The sequence below is a fragment of the Urocampus carinirostris genome, chromosome 13 (genome assembly GCF_059441175.1).
Source record: "Urocampus carinirostris isolate Australia breed hairy pipefish chromosome 13, RoL_Ucar_1.0, whole genome shotgun sequence".
Classification (NCBI taxonomy): Eukaryota; Metazoa; Chordata; class Actinopteri; order Syngnathiformes; family Syngnathidae; genus Urocampus; species Urocampus carinirostris.
The window spans coordinates 6021971-6039832 of NC_142361.1; the positions used below are offsets into that span (position 1 = coordinate 6021971).

General features: G+C 39.4%; 2 protein-coding genes across 11 annotated transcripts in view; one reads left to right on the forward strand and one right to left on the reverse strand.

Moving 5' to 3' along the window:
- LOC148353570 (lysosomal cholesterol signaling protein-like) overlaps window positions 1-7789 on the forward strand; it is a 28299-nt gene extending 20510 nt beyond the window's left edge. Inside the window, exons 17-19 of one of the 2 annotated variants that reach the window (XM_088350668.1) lie at window positions 1243-1403; window positions 1459-1596; window positions 4289-7789. In XM_088350668.1, coding sequence (XP_088206794.1) covers window positions 1243-1403; window positions 1459-1596; window positions 4289-4337 — 348 coding nt within the window. In that variant the 3' untranslated portion in view covers window positions 4338-7789. Of the gene's footprint in view, window positions 1-1242; window positions 1404-1458; window positions 1597-4288 lie in introns of those variants that run through there. The other variant, XR_015852390.1, reaches the window with a different exon arrangement.
- Window positions 203-17230, reverse strand: LOC148353571 (transmembrane protein 41A-B-like). Of its 9 annotated transcripts, none has more exons than XR_015852391.1 (7): window positions 12259-13432; window positions 12067-12135; window positions 11786-11936; window positions 11554-11715; window positions 9321-9459; window positions 8605-9243; window positions 203-643 (listed from the first exon to the last, which is right to left on the reverse strand). XR_015852391.1 is itself a non-coding variant. In XM_088350671.1 (7 exons), exons 1-6 carry the CDS (start codon window positions 12549-12551, stop codon window positions 9026-9028), a joined length of 1032 nt encoding a protein of 343 aa, XP_088206797.1. In that variant the 5' UTR covers window positions 12552-13433; the 3' UTR covers window positions 7496-8744; window positions 8978-9025. The 9 variants fall into 9 exon arrangements, 8 of the variants coding, with proteins under 8 accessions (XP_088206800.1, XP_088206797.1, XP_088206798.1 ...); XM_088350671.1 differs by lacking the exon at window positions 203-643 and having other exon boundaries at window positions 7496-8744; window positions 8978-9243; window positions 12259-13433; XM_088350672.1 differs by lacking the exon at window positions 203-643 and having other exon boundaries at window positions 7496-9243; window positions 12259-12628; window positions 12922-13432.
- Window positions 17231-17862: the final 632 nt, after the last annotated feature.

Consider the following 17862-nt stretch of genomic DNA (forward strand, 5'->3'; position numbering starts at 1 on the left):
TAAAATCCAACTGTCTGTAATACATTAAAATCAAAGAAACAATGCATTTTTACTGTCTTAAGTATTTGGTCAACAAACAAGCTTTTTGAACTTAAGAGGTGCTTTTTTTGTTACTGATTGTCAAACGGCTACCAATTTCAATTGCATTTCTAGAAAGATATCTTGTGATTACTATGTGGTTACAATGTTATGATTACCAGGTTGTAATTAATAGAAGTAGGGTTAAAATAAGCACACTCAACCAAAAAATACATTGTTTTTAAAAATGCTGATCATGTTAATCATGCTAGTTAGAAATCAAATTTCCTAGAGAATCACTATGACCCTTCACTAGTGACCCATTTTCACAATAAGTCTACTGACTATTCAGGTGCTCTTAGGGGGCTACCTGGTGCCCGTGGGCACCACGTTGTAGACCCTGGTTTAGCCAATCAGAATGCAGAACCCAATGAGAACCGTGTCATATTGAGGGATTATTGGCTGGCAAAATAACAAAATAAAATCACTTATTTTTTAGGTCAGCACGACGGCTCAGTGGCTAGCGCGTGTGCGTCACAGTTCTGAGTTCATGAGATCGAACTTCCTGTGGAGTTTGCATGTTCTCCCCGTGCTTGCGTGGGTTTCCTCCTGGCACTCTGGTTTCCTACCACATTCCAAAAACATGCATGTCAGGTGAATTGGCCGGTCCAAATTGTCCCTAGGTGTGAATGAGCGAGCGTATTGTCTGTCCCCATGTGCCCTGTGACTGGCTGGCAACTAGTTCAGGGTGTACCCTGCCCGCTGCCCGAGGATGGCTGGGATGGGCTCCAGCACCCCCGCGACCCTACTGAGAATAAGCGGTGCAGATAATGGATGGATTTATTTTAGGTATTTTTAGTGACTTCATTAAACAAATTGACTTGATGACCATTTTTTTAAATATAGTTCATTTAAAATTATAGGTTCATATTTTTCCTATTTATTCACAGTATTTTGAATAAATCCGAAATTATTTTAGTTTTATTTCATGTCATTCGTTTTTCCAAATGATATTTAGTGTACTTTTTTTTAATCTGATGACTCAGTTGTGATTCTCTTTTTTTTCTTTTACTTTTTTTGCCACTTTATCCTGACAGTCTTATTTTTCTCTATTACATGTTTATTCTGTATTGCCATGTCTAATTTCATTGCATACTATATTTCACAACATTGTTATAAAATACAATTTATTCATATATTAATTCTTTCATTCGGTTTGTGCAGAACCTCTCAAGCTGCCTCTGGTGGTTGCTGAACAAAGACCCAGGCCGCCTGTACTTGGAGCTTCAGTTCTTTTGTGCCGTGGCCAACTATGGCCAAGGCTTCCTTTCCTTCGGGATCTTCGGCCTGGACCGGCACCTCATCCTCCTTCCTTTCAAGAGGAGGTGGGTATGGCGCTTCTACCAGGCAGCAATCTCGTGACTGCCGCTTTACCAGCAGGTTGTCTGTCTGGCGAGGACAAGAATCTGGCCGAAGCGGTCCAGCGGGAACTTCTAGAGAGGAAGTCCGACTAACTTGCACGCAGATTGTGCGCTACCACAAGGAGCGCTGTGTGCAAAAGCTACTACATGTGCACAGGTATTGATCTGTGTTTGTATGCATCAAAATTATTTTCCTTTTGCATGAGGGGCATTGCATGAAAATGAATTGAAGAAATACAAGCTTACTAAGCTTAGTTTGGTGCATTTGGCTAAGTAGGTTTCACATTTGCAAAGTGAAAATAAAGAAGCACGGTTATGTTAAGCTAGCTGCAGATATTTGGGATAAATGCGTGTTTATGACATCCTAAAATAGAACCCCAGGGTTGATCTCAGAATCACGGATCAGAAAATGGAAAAGTTTCGCCTGTAATATTATACATACGACACTGCGGTAAATCACTATAGAAGGACCGTGAGCAAGGGTTATTGTTATTGAAGCTTTAATTTCCTTCTCCAGATGGTGAAAACTGCAACAATACAATACAATGCATTGAGACCATGTACCCATATGTTTGCATAAATAAAATGCCACGACCTTTGCATCTGTCCGAACTGCTACAAAATACAAGTTTAGTTATTTATACATCATCTAAAAACTTTTAGAAACGTATGCCACTCGACATAGATGGAGATGGACTGGCCATGCAACAAGTCAGCAATTGCGTGAGTCTACTGTTAAGAAGAAACTTTTAAGTAGTTTTATTTCACTATATTTTTTACTTAAAACTCAAAATATGTGTGTGTAACACTTTAATGAACTTACATCAGTTTTTAGTCCTGTGCTATATTTGAAAAATAGTAAATTATTTATTGAAGAAAAACAATTACCTTATGGGCATCTCACCTACGTTAACCTGAGCCTCCCGAGTGCCAGGCAATACAGACACTGCCCTACTTAAAAACGAGATAGGATCTGAACAATCGTTCTTAAGTTAAAATTGTTTCGTAAGTTTTTTTCAGTGCTATATTTTTTATGGAATGTATGTCTAAGGTTTATATAAGTATGTTTAAGGCTTGTATAAGTAACCTTTATTGTTTTATACTGAAAAATAAATGTTTAATAAAATAATATGCACTATAAAGATAAAGAAAGTTAAGTTTAACTTACTTTTGAAAGATGGGCTTTAAAAATTAGGCAAATACCTCCTCCGTGGTAGAAATTGAATGAAAAAAAAGCGATCCAACCATTCTTTCAACCACATCCAGGTTTCTTTTTCGACTTTTAGATCAACTTTTAGATGTATGCACAAAATATTAAACAATAAAAACGTCAAAGTTCTTAGCGCGCTGGAGATTCAGTACAGTATGTTTACACACGAATTAGGAAGAGGAAGCGGATTTCTTCTTCGGGGTTGATGATAGGTGACTTCTCACAGCGCAACACGCCGGTAGCGGCGGAAAGAAGCACTACAGTAATGTCCTTTACTCAGAAAAAGGTGCACACAATACAAAATCGAACAAACAGCAATGTATGCATATTTTTCGACATCCCGAAAAAAATGTTCGTATGTACCGTTTTTCGTAAGTCGTATTGCCGTAAGTAGGGGAGCGTCTGTAATTATTCCATTATGAATTGCTTAAAAATAATTAATAATTCATGAATGGATTTTTTTTTTGTCCATGAAGCCCATGAACTGGAATTTATTTTTATTTCTACAATAAAAAATTATCATGTTAATACTATGTTATTACCAGGTTAATTGTTGATTAAGTTACATTACTTTAACGCTATAGTGTTCAGATTACGTTACTGATTACAATTTTCAACTGGTAATCAGTAACTGTATAGATTACAATTTTAAAGTAATAATCCCAACATTGCTGGTAAAGTTAATTTTCATCCTGGTTCTGCCAACATGCAACAAAAAAGCCAGAATGAGCCTGTCCGAATAGATCAAACTGCGCTATTCAGTTAGCCTGGATTTCTTTATTCCTCTTTTTTTTTGCAATTCACCCATAGTCATTATCAGCTGGCAAGTGTTTTTGCTTTAGATCAGGGGTCAGGAACCTATGGGTCACAAGCCATAAATGGCTCTTTTCATGAGTCGGAGATCATATCTGACCCCAGCACCTTTCTCTGTGGTGTTTTATAGTCAGGAGATTGGATCCCAATTTTGGTGCACGTGAAGCAGAAGCAAGTAGTTCTGTCCAGTCTATATACTGCGCTTTTTCAACTACAGTTTACAGTCAGGGTATCACACGAAACTGACCACGTTTGGCAGTAGTTTGGCTTTAAATGGAAGCTCATTAAGCTATGTATGTTAACTGTTGAGACTTTATGATGAAAACCCACAGAAAGAACAGTAAACAGGTGAAAACCCCAACAAACCACTTATAGCAATTTGATTGGGTGAGCGGTAGGCACCCCCTTCTTCCTCTTGCTCATTGCAGTCTGCGCTGAAGGCAAATAGGACGATATCCTTCTTGTTTGCGGTATTTTGTGACATTTTTAAAAAATAACTTTTCTTGTACCTTGTTTTGAAACCATTATTGAAGACAAAAATGTTACTCAAGATGAGCTTCAACACTCTAAAGTAACTGAGGGAGAAAGACAAATTCTAAGTGGTATATCTGTATTGATATGGGACACAGGCTCTGGCGTTAATCATCAAATGACACAAATAAATAAAATGAGCGGTTTGAATTTTACATCAAAATATATGGTGTGGCTCTCACAAAAAAAATAAATCAATAATTTTGCTTTTATGGCTCTTTGGGCCTGACCCCTGTCAAAGTTCATCAACTCCAGCAATATTCTGATGTACTTACTCTCTGTCCCCTCCCTTTAGTGACTCAGGAGAAAATGTGAGTGCCTCGAACGGTGAGTCCTTGCTTTGACACCGACTGGGAGCCCACTCAGAATTGGCACTGACACCAGCACAACCACTACCGAAAAAGAAAAAGGGGGCAATATCCGTGTTGCCAACCCTTTCAAAAAAGTGCCTAACGGTGCAGTTTTTCTGTCGCCGTAATGATGATCGAGACTACGATGACTTTGTATTTTGTTCCCTTAAGCACTGAATATTGCGCTTGCGCAGTTTGAGATATGCATACCAAAATACCCGTGACCCCTGTGTGAACTTAGTACAGGGGTGTCAAATAATTTTTTGTTCAGGGGCAACATGATAGAAAAAACACCCTCAGCAAATAAAAATCTGAAAAGGTATTAAACCAATAACATAACTCGCAAATAATACTCAAACGTAATAAAAGGTAAAAAACTAGTGAATTGTATGAAAATGTACTCTAAGGTACGGTAAAAAAGTACTGACCAATATGAAAGAAGTTGAAAAACTACTGAAATGTAAAAAGTGAACAATGCACTGAAAAGTAGGAAAATGTTTTAAAGTATAATTGTTGAATTGAAAGGATAAAGAAGAACAGACGGGAGAGAAAAACGACTAAATATTATGAAAAAGTACTGAAATGTAGTGGTAAGGTATAAAAAGCATTGAGAAGTACTGAACAAAATAAAATGTAAAACAATCACTGAAAAGTATCAACAAGTTCATATTGAAAAGTACTGTATATATAATTATAATATACATACAATATATATACAATTATATATACATTCTAATATATAATGTATATATAATTACCGGTACTTAACAGTATAAAAAAGCACAAGTAGTGAAAATTACTGGAAAGCCTGGGAATTAGTGATGTGAAATTTTTTGCTACATCCGGTGGGCATATTTTAAACTGCAGCTCATTTTTCTTTACATGATGTGCCTCATTTTGTGCGCTGTTCTCAGCGTTGTCTCTTGAGCTAGATAAAATCTGTTGTCAAGCCTGATCCAGTCTGCAGGCCGTATGTTTGACACCCCTGCCCTATAAACTATAGAAATTCCGGTGTTGGCACAGCTTGGTTTCCTATTTTTTTCTTTAGTGGCGATTGCATACCACTGATTTTTACCGATTTTTTTAATTTGGATTGTGTGATTTGTCTTTGCCCTGTTACTAGGAGGTTTTTAAACGTCATTCAGAATTGGGTATTTTGCTCCCCGGAGGTTGCGTAGGGTTTCCTTACCTGTGCTGGTACGGGGTGTATTCCTTGGTTATCAGCTCCATTCCAAGTTGTCTATATCGCGTGTTTTCGGCTTATTTGGCCATTCAATATGGCGACTACCGGTGAGTCATATAGCGAGAACCAAAATTAGCACTTATTTACCACTGCGTAAGAAAGAAACCCTGAACGAGGGCTGCGTCAAGTCATTTGTGAGCACTATAGTTCTAGACGACAGCGCCAGGGTAACCTTACTATCAAAAGTACAGGGGTATATAGTACCAGATTGCAACACAGATGTGAAAAAGTTGTCTTTTTGTGTTGTTATTGGTGGTTTCTTTGGTAATGGACTAAATTGCAATAGCTTGTCATCGTTTCTTGAGGATTGAAGGAAACTCCAGTGACCTGGAAATGATTCTGATACGGAAAGAGAACTGCAGCGTTTTATTATATAACTTCCACTGCTGTTCAATTCAGATGTATAGAATTGTATAAATAGAGGACTTGATTTGTGGGTGAAAAAGTTTGTATTTCTTGTAGTAATATTGGATAAAGTACAGTTAAACCTCCCGTTATGCTCCTGTTAGGTATTATAAGAGCAATGTTAGCTAAAACATTTAATAATTGCTGTTTTAGAAGGGTGTCATAAATATTTTCAGATGTCACTGCGGTGGTTTGTATTCTTGTGGCCACGCACACTGAGGAATTCAGTTACCAAGCTTGAAAATTATCTAACATTTTTAAAACTTGACCCTAAATGCGCCAATCCAAAAAGTGCCCCCATTAACCTGATGTCAAAGGCAAAATGCCAATCGCCAATGGCTCTAGAGGTTGGCGCCAAGTGTGTCCGAGTTTATAGCCTCGTGTTATCGCGGAGGCAATTCAATGCTTGTTTTTTTGCGGGTTAGCCCCTATTTCGTCTGCTTGCTATTTTATTGATTCCTGGTTAGCCTCGCATAAGCGCCATGGCTACCACATTTTGCCATTCACTCTAATCTGGCTGGCTACAATGAAGGTTTACTGGTCTTGGGAGAAAGTCTTGAACTGCCCGTGCAAGGAACTGGTCATGGTTGAATTCTGCCTGCATGATGTTTGTGAAGATAACATAGGAAACTAACCTTTGCTGACACCGGACTCTCGCGTCAGGAGTCATAGAACTGTAGTTATATATTTAACTTTCATAGTTCTTGTTGAATATCTATCCAACCTAATGAAAAGTCACTGGAAATGCACTATACTAACACTTTCAGGCTATAAGAAGCCCGTACACCCCCCTGTTAAGTGGAAAAAAATCATTTCAAAACTGATACCATTACTGGCTCCTGTAAAACTACTGCTTATATTTGTACAAAAATGTGATCTTGGGGTGAGAATAATCATCTTGGGAAAAGGTCATTATGGATGTGTTTAATCAATCATATTTAAACTATAACTGTGCTGTTCCCCTGGTCAAATATGCAATGTATTTGACTCTTGTGCACCTTATTATTGCGTTATGAGCCTAAGGCACGTGTTCTTTTGAGTGTTCCATTTACACATTGCACGCTTTTCAAAACGGTTACCCTGTCTATAATCTGTAAATTAAAAAAATTAATAAAACAATACGAATATAACTATAATTTTAATAATGATAATAAAATTGAGCTCATAAATCAAATTGCATTAAATAAAAAAAGATTTTGGTCAGATTTAATTTAGAGAAATGTAAGATAACACGCCTAAATGACTTAAAACGTACGGTAAATTCTGAAATCTTACTTATAAAAATAATCTAAAAATTAACTGATTCAAGTTAATGCATTTTAGACAAACTAAATAGTATAATAAATCTGTCAAAATGGATAATACACGAGTTAATGAAGGCATATGAAAATGACGTGACACTATTCATTGGGCATCTTTATTTTCACTGAACTGACATTTTCATTTGATTTAAAAGCGCTGAATCTTGTTTTGAGCTATTGCACTGTTGAAGTTATATTTTTTTATTGTTAAAGAGACGACTGGTTTGGGAGACAAATCTTCATTGCAGTCATGAAAAATACGTATCTCCATTTTTTTTTTTACATTGCATTTTTGCCCGTAATTGAATTATTACAATTTAAAAGGCAACATAGAGATACCTCTTGTTTTTGTTTTAACTGTGAATCGAAGTCCCGTTTACGCATGGATTCCCAAATGTATTTGCCCAAATAAAAACACCGCTCGTGCTCGTGTGTGTATGTGCATGACATTGTACAAAGTGTAAAAGAGAATAAAGAGGTTTTAATGAGTATATTTACTGTGAGTACTGTGATGTAGATAACACTTAGAAAAATATTAAGACTCAGATAACACTGTTTGAAATCAGTTTGGTCAAATAAGAGAATAACAAGTTCATTTTAGAGAGTGACATACAATGTGTGTAAACATGCACTGTCAATCATTTAAAGTATTAAGACTTAATACAATACAACATAATACAAGGGCTTATTCAGCATTTAAAAGCTTCAGTTCAAAAAGAAACATATTTGCTTAGAGCTAATATTGCACTACAATTTTCAGGCTAAGGCCTTTAGAGTAATTGCTACTGTATTATAAGGTAGTAATTCATTGAGCTCTTTGCCCCTTTATGTACTTCAATTTAACGGACTTTGGTTAACGAACCATTGTGTTTTCTCCTGTTATTTTATTTGCACAGTGCTATAACTCATTTGATCAGAAAAACGGACCATTGGAACCATTCTGCTCCATTTAATCAATGATTTTAGTTATTTTTACCAGGTAAAATGTCAACAGTGCGAAACATTATGGGTAACTGGAAACACATCTATAGACACTACTGTAAACTGTTAACCAGTTCGATAAACTCTCTCTTTTGCTTTGAAAATTAATATGTCAGTATTAGATATCCGTCTAGGTAGATGTTTGCAACTTCCAGTTTCAGTCAAGCACATGTTGTGGTTTTCTCAATATTCTGGACATGAATTATGTTTAACGCGTAAAAATAGTGTGCGATAACATCTCTCGCATTTAAATGTCAAGCCTGGCAAGTATGCAACTTACACATAGTTCGAGATTCAAGTAAATCTAAAACAGATAGCCATGATAACTTACCGGATATTAAATGTCGACATTCCTAAAGATGTCCTCAGTCTAGTCAGTTCTTTTAATGGCTCCTATGGTGCTTTTGAAAAGGCCTGTTTTCTCTGGGATTTGTAAAATAATTGTGTTCCTTCAAATTGTGTTTTGCGCACCTGTACACAAAAATAACTGGGCATATTGTTTTTGTAATATGTGACACTAAAACACAACTCCAGAGGTGAATTTTCCCTGGCTGTATTCAAAATCATGCTCCTAATCCCACTTTTTGGAGTCAAAAATGGGCACGCATCCTGTTTTGAATCGGTGATGACATACGCAGGAAAGGGGTCTACACAACGTGCTGTAAAGAAAACTTCACCAGTGACGCTAGGAGAGTTAGGCTCACCTTTAAAGACCTCTGACGCTCCGGATAGTTAAAGTCCTCCCGCCTATGTCATCGCCTCTTTTGGTCTCCGCCCCGTTTTGCGTCCATGTCCTCCACTTTGAGGTGAGCTTGGCCATAGTGTTTGATAAGTGCGCCGGGAACAAGCGCCACTAGCGCAATGGTTAGCATCTGAGCTAGCGTGGCCCACGAGAAGATGTCATCCAGAGAATGGATCTCTGAGAGGATGGCCCCTGTGCGAACGCAGATGAAGTTGTAGGGGATCAAACCTGGGGACGCATACGAGATAAAAGTTTTTTTATTTTTGTTTTTTGCTTAAGGGTGCTCAAATAATTCTAGCGCTCACCGATTAAGACTGAGAAGAAAAAGATGGACATGGGGATGTTGAGGACGGGACAGGTGATGTTAAGGAACCAGTTAGGAGTCATGGGGAAAAAGCGCAGGAAGAGGAGAAAAAAGAACAAACTGCTACGGTTTTCCTCTACCTGACACAGAAAAGGAAGAGATGTAAAGATGATGTATTATGGATAAACTGACAAATTTCTGGCTTCTAGGCGCCTCTGTCAAACTCATGGCTCGCGGGCCAAATGTGGCACACAGCATCATTCAATGTGGCCCGCTTAAAGACCCTAAAGGGCTTATTTTGGCCCATGGTCAAATTCAGACTGTCAACGCTAAATATTTAGCTTTGTTTTTCACTACTAACTTTATAAATGAGCCTACATTTGTAGCCTACCCTAAAAATCATAATCACAAATAAAAAGGGATCTTTTCTAAGGAAAACAAATTCATTCACAAACATTGAAATGATGAAATGAAATGATCTGCATTTATATAGCGCTTTTCAAGTCAATGACTTCCCAAAGTGCTTTACAGTGTGCTTCACATTTCCCAATAGCAGCCTTGTATTGCAGCCATGTAAGACGCTAACCTGCTTATTGGGGGTATTAGGGGTTCAGTGTCTTACCCAAGGATACTTCGACATGTAACACGGACAAGCCGGGATTCGAACTGGGATCAAGGGATCCCAAGACGAGCGCTCTACCTCCTTAGCTACTGCCGCCCCATTTGAAAAAAGGATTTTAATGTGTTCACAAAATGTTTATTCTAACAGTTTAATCAATGCAGCTTTACATCAGAATCAGCTTACTGCACTAAACCAACTCAAACATGCCTCAATTGTCTTACATCTTTGAAACAAATATAAAATTAATACAGAACAAGACTCTTTGTGATTAAGGGCTATACAAATAAACATGACTTGACTTGAGTTTTAGCAGTGAACAGAAGGGCAACAACACCAGGATGTGTTCTGAGCCTCCTGCTTTTCACCCTTTACACCGCCGACTGCTCACCGACCCACCTCACAAACACAATTGTTAAGTACGCCGACGATACTACGTGGTGTTCGAAAAACCACCTCATACTGAAACCCACAAAAATAAAAGAACTCATACTGGACTTCCGGAGGAAAGGCAGGAACCCAGAACCACTCATTATAAAAGGAGACAGTGTAGAGAGAGTCCACTCTTTCAAATTCCTGGGTGTGCACATCTCCGATGACCTCTCCTGGTCTGCAAATACCAGAGCGGTGGTACGGAAGGCCCAGCAGCGACTCAATTTCCTGAGAGTGCTCAGGAAAAATCATCTGAAACAGCAGCTGCTGGTGTCCTTTTACAAAGCCACAGTGGAGAGCATTCTGACATACTGCTTTACGGTGTGGCATGCTGGGTGCACGACAGCAGATAGGAAAACACTTCAGAGGGTCATCAACACAGCCCAGAGAATCTTTGGTTGCTCTCTACCCAGTCTGGAGGACATTGCCTGCTCTCGCTACCTCAGCAGAGCAGAAAACATCATCAAGGACTTTTCTCACCCCCGCCACCACCTCTTTGACGTGTTTCCTCATGGCAGGCGCTACAGGTCACACAAAACAAAAACAAACAGACTCAGAGACGGTTTCTTCCCTAGAGCCATTATCACCCTTAAGACACACCGCACAAAAAACTGAAACTCTTGCAAACACGCTACCTCATACAGATGTAAAATTGTATTCATGCCTACGCTCACTTGGCACAATGTTGCCTATTTTTGCACTACCGCATATTGCACTAATACGATCCCAAAACTGTATGTAACATCCTACAGTGTAAATTATAACTTTTATCTTCATTGTTCCTTTATATTGTATAAATTATAACCTTATCTTCTTTGTTTTCTTTTATCCTCACTGTTAAATGTGAAACTGAAGTGCCACTACCAATTTCGTTGTCACAATATGTTCGATCCATTTTGTAACAATGACAATAAAGGTATATTTTATTCTATTCTATGTTCCCGTAGTGCAGTGGTTAGCACATGTAAGGTCGCCCCTTGACGCGCCCTCCCCACTATTTGAGAACTACAGTTTTACATGAAGGAGTAGTTTGTTTCACATTTAGTTACATTTATAATCAGGCCCTCTGAAGATAGACATTTTGTTAATGTGGCCCTCGGTGAAAATGAGTTTGACACCTGTGCTCTAAAGCATGACACAGTTTTCTATGTATTCAGCCTAGCATAGACCAAATTGACCATACCTTCCTCTGCAGAAGCGTTACTTTGTCCGGGAAGATCCGAACAACGTGCTGCTTCCCGAAGGTGAAAGACAGAAGGTAGCAGAACATGGAGCCCACAGTGGTGAGCAGGCACGCCAGCGCTAAGCCCTCCCAAGGTCCAAAAATGGCGCCGGCTAGCATGTTCTGATACAAGAAGTAATCAAAGGCAGTGAGCTCAGGTTCTGTCGCCGTGATTGTGGAGATAGGGTCTCACCAGGAAGGACGATCCAGGAATTGCGAAGGACTGCTTGTAGAGGTAGGCGCTGCAGAAGAGGAGCAAGACGTAGCCGTGGTGTTCCTGCTTGTAGAATTTAAGCATCTCGGCCAATTCCCGAAGCTCGTCTAAATCTGACGGGAACTTTAGCCTGGAAGATGGGGGATATATAAGGTTTAAATGTTTTTTCATTTTTAGATCTTTGTCTTGAATTTAAAAAAAAGGATATTTAAAGCCATTGGAATGTTTTTATCTGAGCTTTTCTTGTGAATTGCCCGAACCTCAGTGAGACCCTAGCTCCAGGAGCCCCCAGGTAATCTGGGTCCTTCCTTCCTACAAAATGGATTATGCTGGTGAGTGAAAAACAAGAAAAGATGTAAAAACCCTGTCTTCCTTCCTTCCTTCCATCCGCACTACAAAAGTGATTATGCTGGTGAGTGAAAAACAACAAAAGAAGTAAAAACCCTTCATACCTTCCTTCCTTTCTTCTTTCCGCACTACAAAATGGATTATGCTGGTGAGTGAAAAACAAGACGAGAAGCAAAAACACATCAATCCTTCCTTCTTTCGATCCTTCCTTCCTTCTTTCGTTCGTTCGTTCCTTCCTTCCTTCCGGGCTACAAAATGGATTATGCTGGTGAGTGAAAAACGAAAAGAAGTAAAAACCCTTCCTTCCTTCTTTCCTTTGTTCCTTCCCTCTTTCCGTGCTACAAATTCGATTGTGCTGGTGAGTGAAAAACAAGACGAGAAGCAAAAACACATCCATCCTTCCTTCTTTCGATTCTTCCTTCGATCCTTCCTTCGATCTTTCCTTCCTTCATTCCGCGCTACAAATGGATTATGCTGGTGAGTGAAAAACAAGAAAAGAAGTAAAAAGCCTTCCTTCCTTCCTTCGATCCTTCCTTCCTTCCATTCGCACCACAAAATGGATTATGCTGGTGAGTGAAAAACAACAAAAGAAGTAAAAACCCTTCGTTCCTTCTTTCCATCCTTCCTCCCTTCCATGCTTTGATTGTAGTACATTTGTACTACAATCAAAGTAATTTATTTATAACTAACTTATCCTTCATACATATTATAGTGCCCTATAGCAGAGAGCAGTTAAGCATATAAAAAAATATTTTAAAAATAAATACCACTGATCAACAGGCATGGCCTGTATCTGTTGTTGCCCAGTCTCTACTTGGTTTTAGTATTCTCTTTATCAGCTAATCAATCAGAAGTAGGAGTAAAGTCTTAAATTGTGATATTTTGCTTGCTTGCTACCAGGACTAAAATACACGATCAGTGAATATATGAATTTCCTTTAAGGGAAATGTCAACGTTGGACTCTTTCTTTTTAATGCACTTCTATGTCTTATTCTAGTCGTCTTAGTGAGAGGATTTATTGTGGGTTGGCCGCCCCTGAGGAACACAATCTGTCTGATGCGTACGGAGCTATTTTTGGCTCTTAAGGAAGTGACGAAAAATGATCAAGGCTGGATAGTTCACACAAATTTGTGACGCGGCCGACTACAAACAGTCTGCTTGCCAACGAGGAGTCAAGAAGAGTGTTTACGCGAGGGCGATTACGCATCCGATGAAAATAAAACTGCACGCTGTGACACATTCCCCCCGTCACTCAATCAAATACTGGAAATGATGGCCAGTTGGGCGGACACATGTTGGGACGGGAGACCAATGAAATGCTCTGATGAGAGGCCCAGGAGGTGCTCGACAAGGCCCACGGGTTTTGAGTTACACATAAGGGGACTTCTAGCATGTGTGTGTTTTTGCCCTTTAACTCATGTCTATTTATGTGTCGCATACAGATGAGATTTAAAAAGAATTAGCACGTCTGCTTTGTTTTTGAACTGTGTGGTTCGATGGTTGACCAACCGAGTTCTGAATTTTTGTTTGTCAAAATGTGCCTGCCCGGTTATTTGCAGCTGAGTATGATTGCCAGGTCGGTATTGCGGTTATGTAAAGCAATGTAAATGGGCACTCTGATCTGATTATTGTCTGAGTTCGACTGCAAATCGTCCGATGAAAAATGTTTGTTTAGTCCAGTGCTTCTGAATTATTTTCTGTCCTGCCCCCCTTAGGAAGAAGAAAACCTCTTGCTCCCCCATTAGCCCAGAGCACACATAACTAAAAAACTGTTTTAAGCACACCTCCACATGACACTAAAAAAAGAAATATGGACCCACTTACATAAATGAATAGCTTTATTAAACGTAATAAAAATATTTAAAGTGCATTTAAATTCAAAAATAAAATACATATTTTGACCGATCTTAATCAAAGATGATTTCTGGATTAATGGCTACAATGAGCATGTTTTGGCAATACCCAGCTTTTTGAAGTGGGGGTTGGAACACATATTTGTCAACTTATACGTTTAGCCTGTATTTTATACGTTTTTTGATCATTTCAAATTATGTACGCCATACGGGAAAATACGTATTTCTATAGTGCTATGTATAATAAGCAACACTGCATTTACTGTTTTTAAGTGTGGAAAGAACTAAGAAAGATGCTGAATTAATTGCTTCTTTACTTGTTAAATAACATAAATTTGTTTACACAAATTATCTTTGGTTTTATTTTTCATAGTCTGTCTTGCCGTGGATAAATAGGTGCCGGATTGTGTTTGTAAGGTTAATTATGGCTTAATAAGGGGAATTGCGATTGGCTTAGGGCAGCACGGCCGCGCAGTTGTTAGCGCGTGTGCGGCACAGTTCTGATGTCATAAGTTCGAACCTTCCTGTGTGGAGTTTGCATGTTCTCCCCGTGCTTGCATGGGTGTCCTTCGGGCACTCCAGTTTCCTCCCACATTCCAAAAACATGGATGTTAGGTTAGTTGGTCGGTCCAAATGGTCCCTAGGTGTGAATGAGCGAGCGGATTGTCTGTCCCTGTGTGCCCTACAACTGGTTGGCAACTAGTTCAGGTTGTCCCCTGCCCACTGCCGAGGATAGCTGGAATGGGCTCCAGCACCCCCGCGACCCTACTGAGGATAAGTGGTGCAGATAATGGATGGATTGGCTTAGGTTGACAGGTATGGAAAGGGTTAAAACTTGTGCTCTGATAAAGCAATGACACATAGGACTAATGTGTTGTATTGTATTTTATTACTCACAGCAAGAAAAACTGTAAAATAATGCTACAATAATAGCAATCTACAATGGCGTCGTCTGCTACCAGTGACAGAGACAATTAGATTAGAGGCGAAATGTAAATGGTCTGCATTCATATAGCGCTTTTCAAGATCAAAAGGTCTAACACAAAAATTTAGGTCAGAAAAAAAATACGGGAAAGGGGTACAAGTTCACAGGTACGTTTTTCTGTGCTGCGATCGATTTTAAGCGATCTTTAAGTGATCACATAATATTTGTAGGGACAAAACTATGATTGCTTGAGATTGAGGGCGACACGTTGCCTCCGCCCCCCATTTCTTAAGCGGCTTGTCAGCGTGATTGGGGTGGAATAACTTTGAGTGACGACCTAATTTTTTGGGCTTCGTGCTGTCCACTGCCAATATTTTTAACCACTGTTCTCTCCTTGTCTCTGACGCTTTATATAGTCAGGTTTCCTTGCCTCGACTTTCGGGAGAAGACTTTCGTTTGTCTCTTTTACTCTGTCTTTCTCTGCCTGACTTACCTGTTGAATATTTTATTCATGATTTAACTTGAGGGTCTGCTATACTTACTGTTTACACTTCATACTCTGTGCTACGTGCCATGCATTTACTGCTTGTTCATCAAAAGCCTGCTGACAGTAACTGCACTGAGGAGGATGCAGATGATGGTGTAAGCAACACAGCACATCATTAACTGCCTTTCCCCTTACATAATTGACATATACTCCACTCAATGCCTTAGCAGCAAAATATTATCAAGGCCCTGGCCTTACATCCAGTCGCCTAGCTGTCTGACCTGCTGCCTTCGAGAAGGCGCTTCTGGTGTATCAAATCAAATACATACAAAATGAGGAACAGCTACGACCCCTAGCAAAAAGTATGGAATCACGAGTCTTGGCCAAACCCTTACTCAAGACATTTTATTCTGTAGAAAAAAACTCAGATCAGAAACATGAAACAATTGTAAGGTCATACCAAAGTGCAACTCCTTGGCATTCAGAAACAATAAATTAAATTAAGAAAAAGCATTGTAAATGCTACTTTTATAGAGCAAGTGTAGGGAATTAAATATGGAATCACTTCATTCTGAGGAAAAAATATGGAATCATGGAAAAAAAATAAAATAAATAACAATCATAACAGACCACTAGTATTTAGCGGCACCACATTTGGCTTTTATGACAGCTTGCAGTCTCTGAGGCATGGACTTGACGAGTAACAAGCAGTATTCTTCATCAATCTGGTGCAGTTGCCAGATCATCTTTGCCTATCAGAGCCTTGCTGTGGATTTTTTTTTTTTTCAATTATTATTTATTTCCCCCCTTTTTCCTTGTTTTTCTCAACTTTTAGTTTTTTTCATGGTATTCTTAGGCAGCACGGCAGCAAGTGGTTAGTGCGTGTGTGGTCATGAGGTCGAACCTTCCTGTGTGGAGTTTGCATGTTCTCCCCATGCTTGCATGGGTTTCCGCCGGGCACTCTGGTTTCCTCCCACATTCCAAAAACATGCGTTTCAGGTTAATTGGCTCGTCCAAATTCTCCATAGGTGCAAATGAGTGAGTGACTTGTCTGGCTCTGTGTGCCCTGCGACTGGCTGGCAACCAGTTCAGGGTGTCCCCTCCCCACTGCCTGAAGATAGCTGGGATGGGCTACAGCACCCCAGCGACCCTACTGAGGATAAGCTGTGCAGATAATGGATGGATGGATGTTTTTTCTTTTCTCTTTTCTTTTATCTTTTTTTTTATTTTTTTCCTAGCTTTCTACTTATTTTTTCTTTTTTTGTTTCTTTTTTCTCGCTTTTCTTTTTCCCTTTTTTTTGGGGGGGGGGGGTTCCCTGTGTTTATTTTTTCTTTCATTTTCCCCCTTTTTGGGTAATTTTGTGCATAATGTTACGTAACAATTGGTAAAATATGGATTAAAGCAAGTAATTCTGAAAAGCCGCTACGGAGCCGAAAGAGGAAGAGGAGGATCAGTCACACAAAAAAGAAAAACAACGTCAATGAGAAGATATTGTAAGAGAATAAAAAACAAAAAACGTGAAAGTCTTTTGTGACTTACTTGTAATAGTGGGGCTCCGGTTCGGGCTTCCCTGGTAATGCTGGCTCCATGTATTCGTCAGCGGGCGGGAGGTGTGTGGTGAGCAGGTAGAGATAGAGGCTGGCCGCGGCCATGGTGGCTGCCAGCCCGGCAAGGGAGCGCATGGCGTCGGCTTGAAGGTTTTAAGCAGCTCCTCCGGGTAATTTCTGGATTAAAGAAGCTTGATAAGAGCCGGGCGATTAAGAGGTCCAGCTATCCGCTGAGGTTTGGTGTCTATTACCCGCCGACTGCCGACTAAAGACTGTGAAGGATCAGGTGACATCCAGCCAGCAACGACGATCTCCAGTGCAACCCGGTTAAACTTTTTTTTTAAAATACAAACGTTTGCCATGTGATGTCATTTCTTTTGATATGCAATGTTTTAGGGTGAACTTGTTTTGAAATGAATGCGTTGAAGCTTTGAAAAGCAGCAGGTCTGTGATAAGATGATCTGTCCACAGGCTGACAAGAATGGTAAAAAAGTTTCGATCGCCTTCATCATCTTTGGTCTACTCCAGGTACAATAGTGGATTGTTTCTCAACCTTTTTGATCCAAAGCACACTTTTTTCCATTAACCTGCTTAACGTTCTGTAAATCCCAATCCAAGACTTACCCAAACTAAATTAAATGCTGTTCTGGCACCGTCTAGAGCAGGGGTCAGCAACCTTTTCGGTGGGGAGTGCCGCTTTCAAATTTCCTTGTAAATCAGTCTGCCACACCAAGATTAGTGACTCGCACAAAATTTTTTTTTGTATCCAACAGAGTTGTAATTTTTTCTTCCATGTCAACAAACTCATTTTGTAGAATACGATCGCGCTTTATTGTTTTAATAAACGCGTTATATAGACTACGATCGCTTAACTGTTTTAATTAGCTCGCTTAAT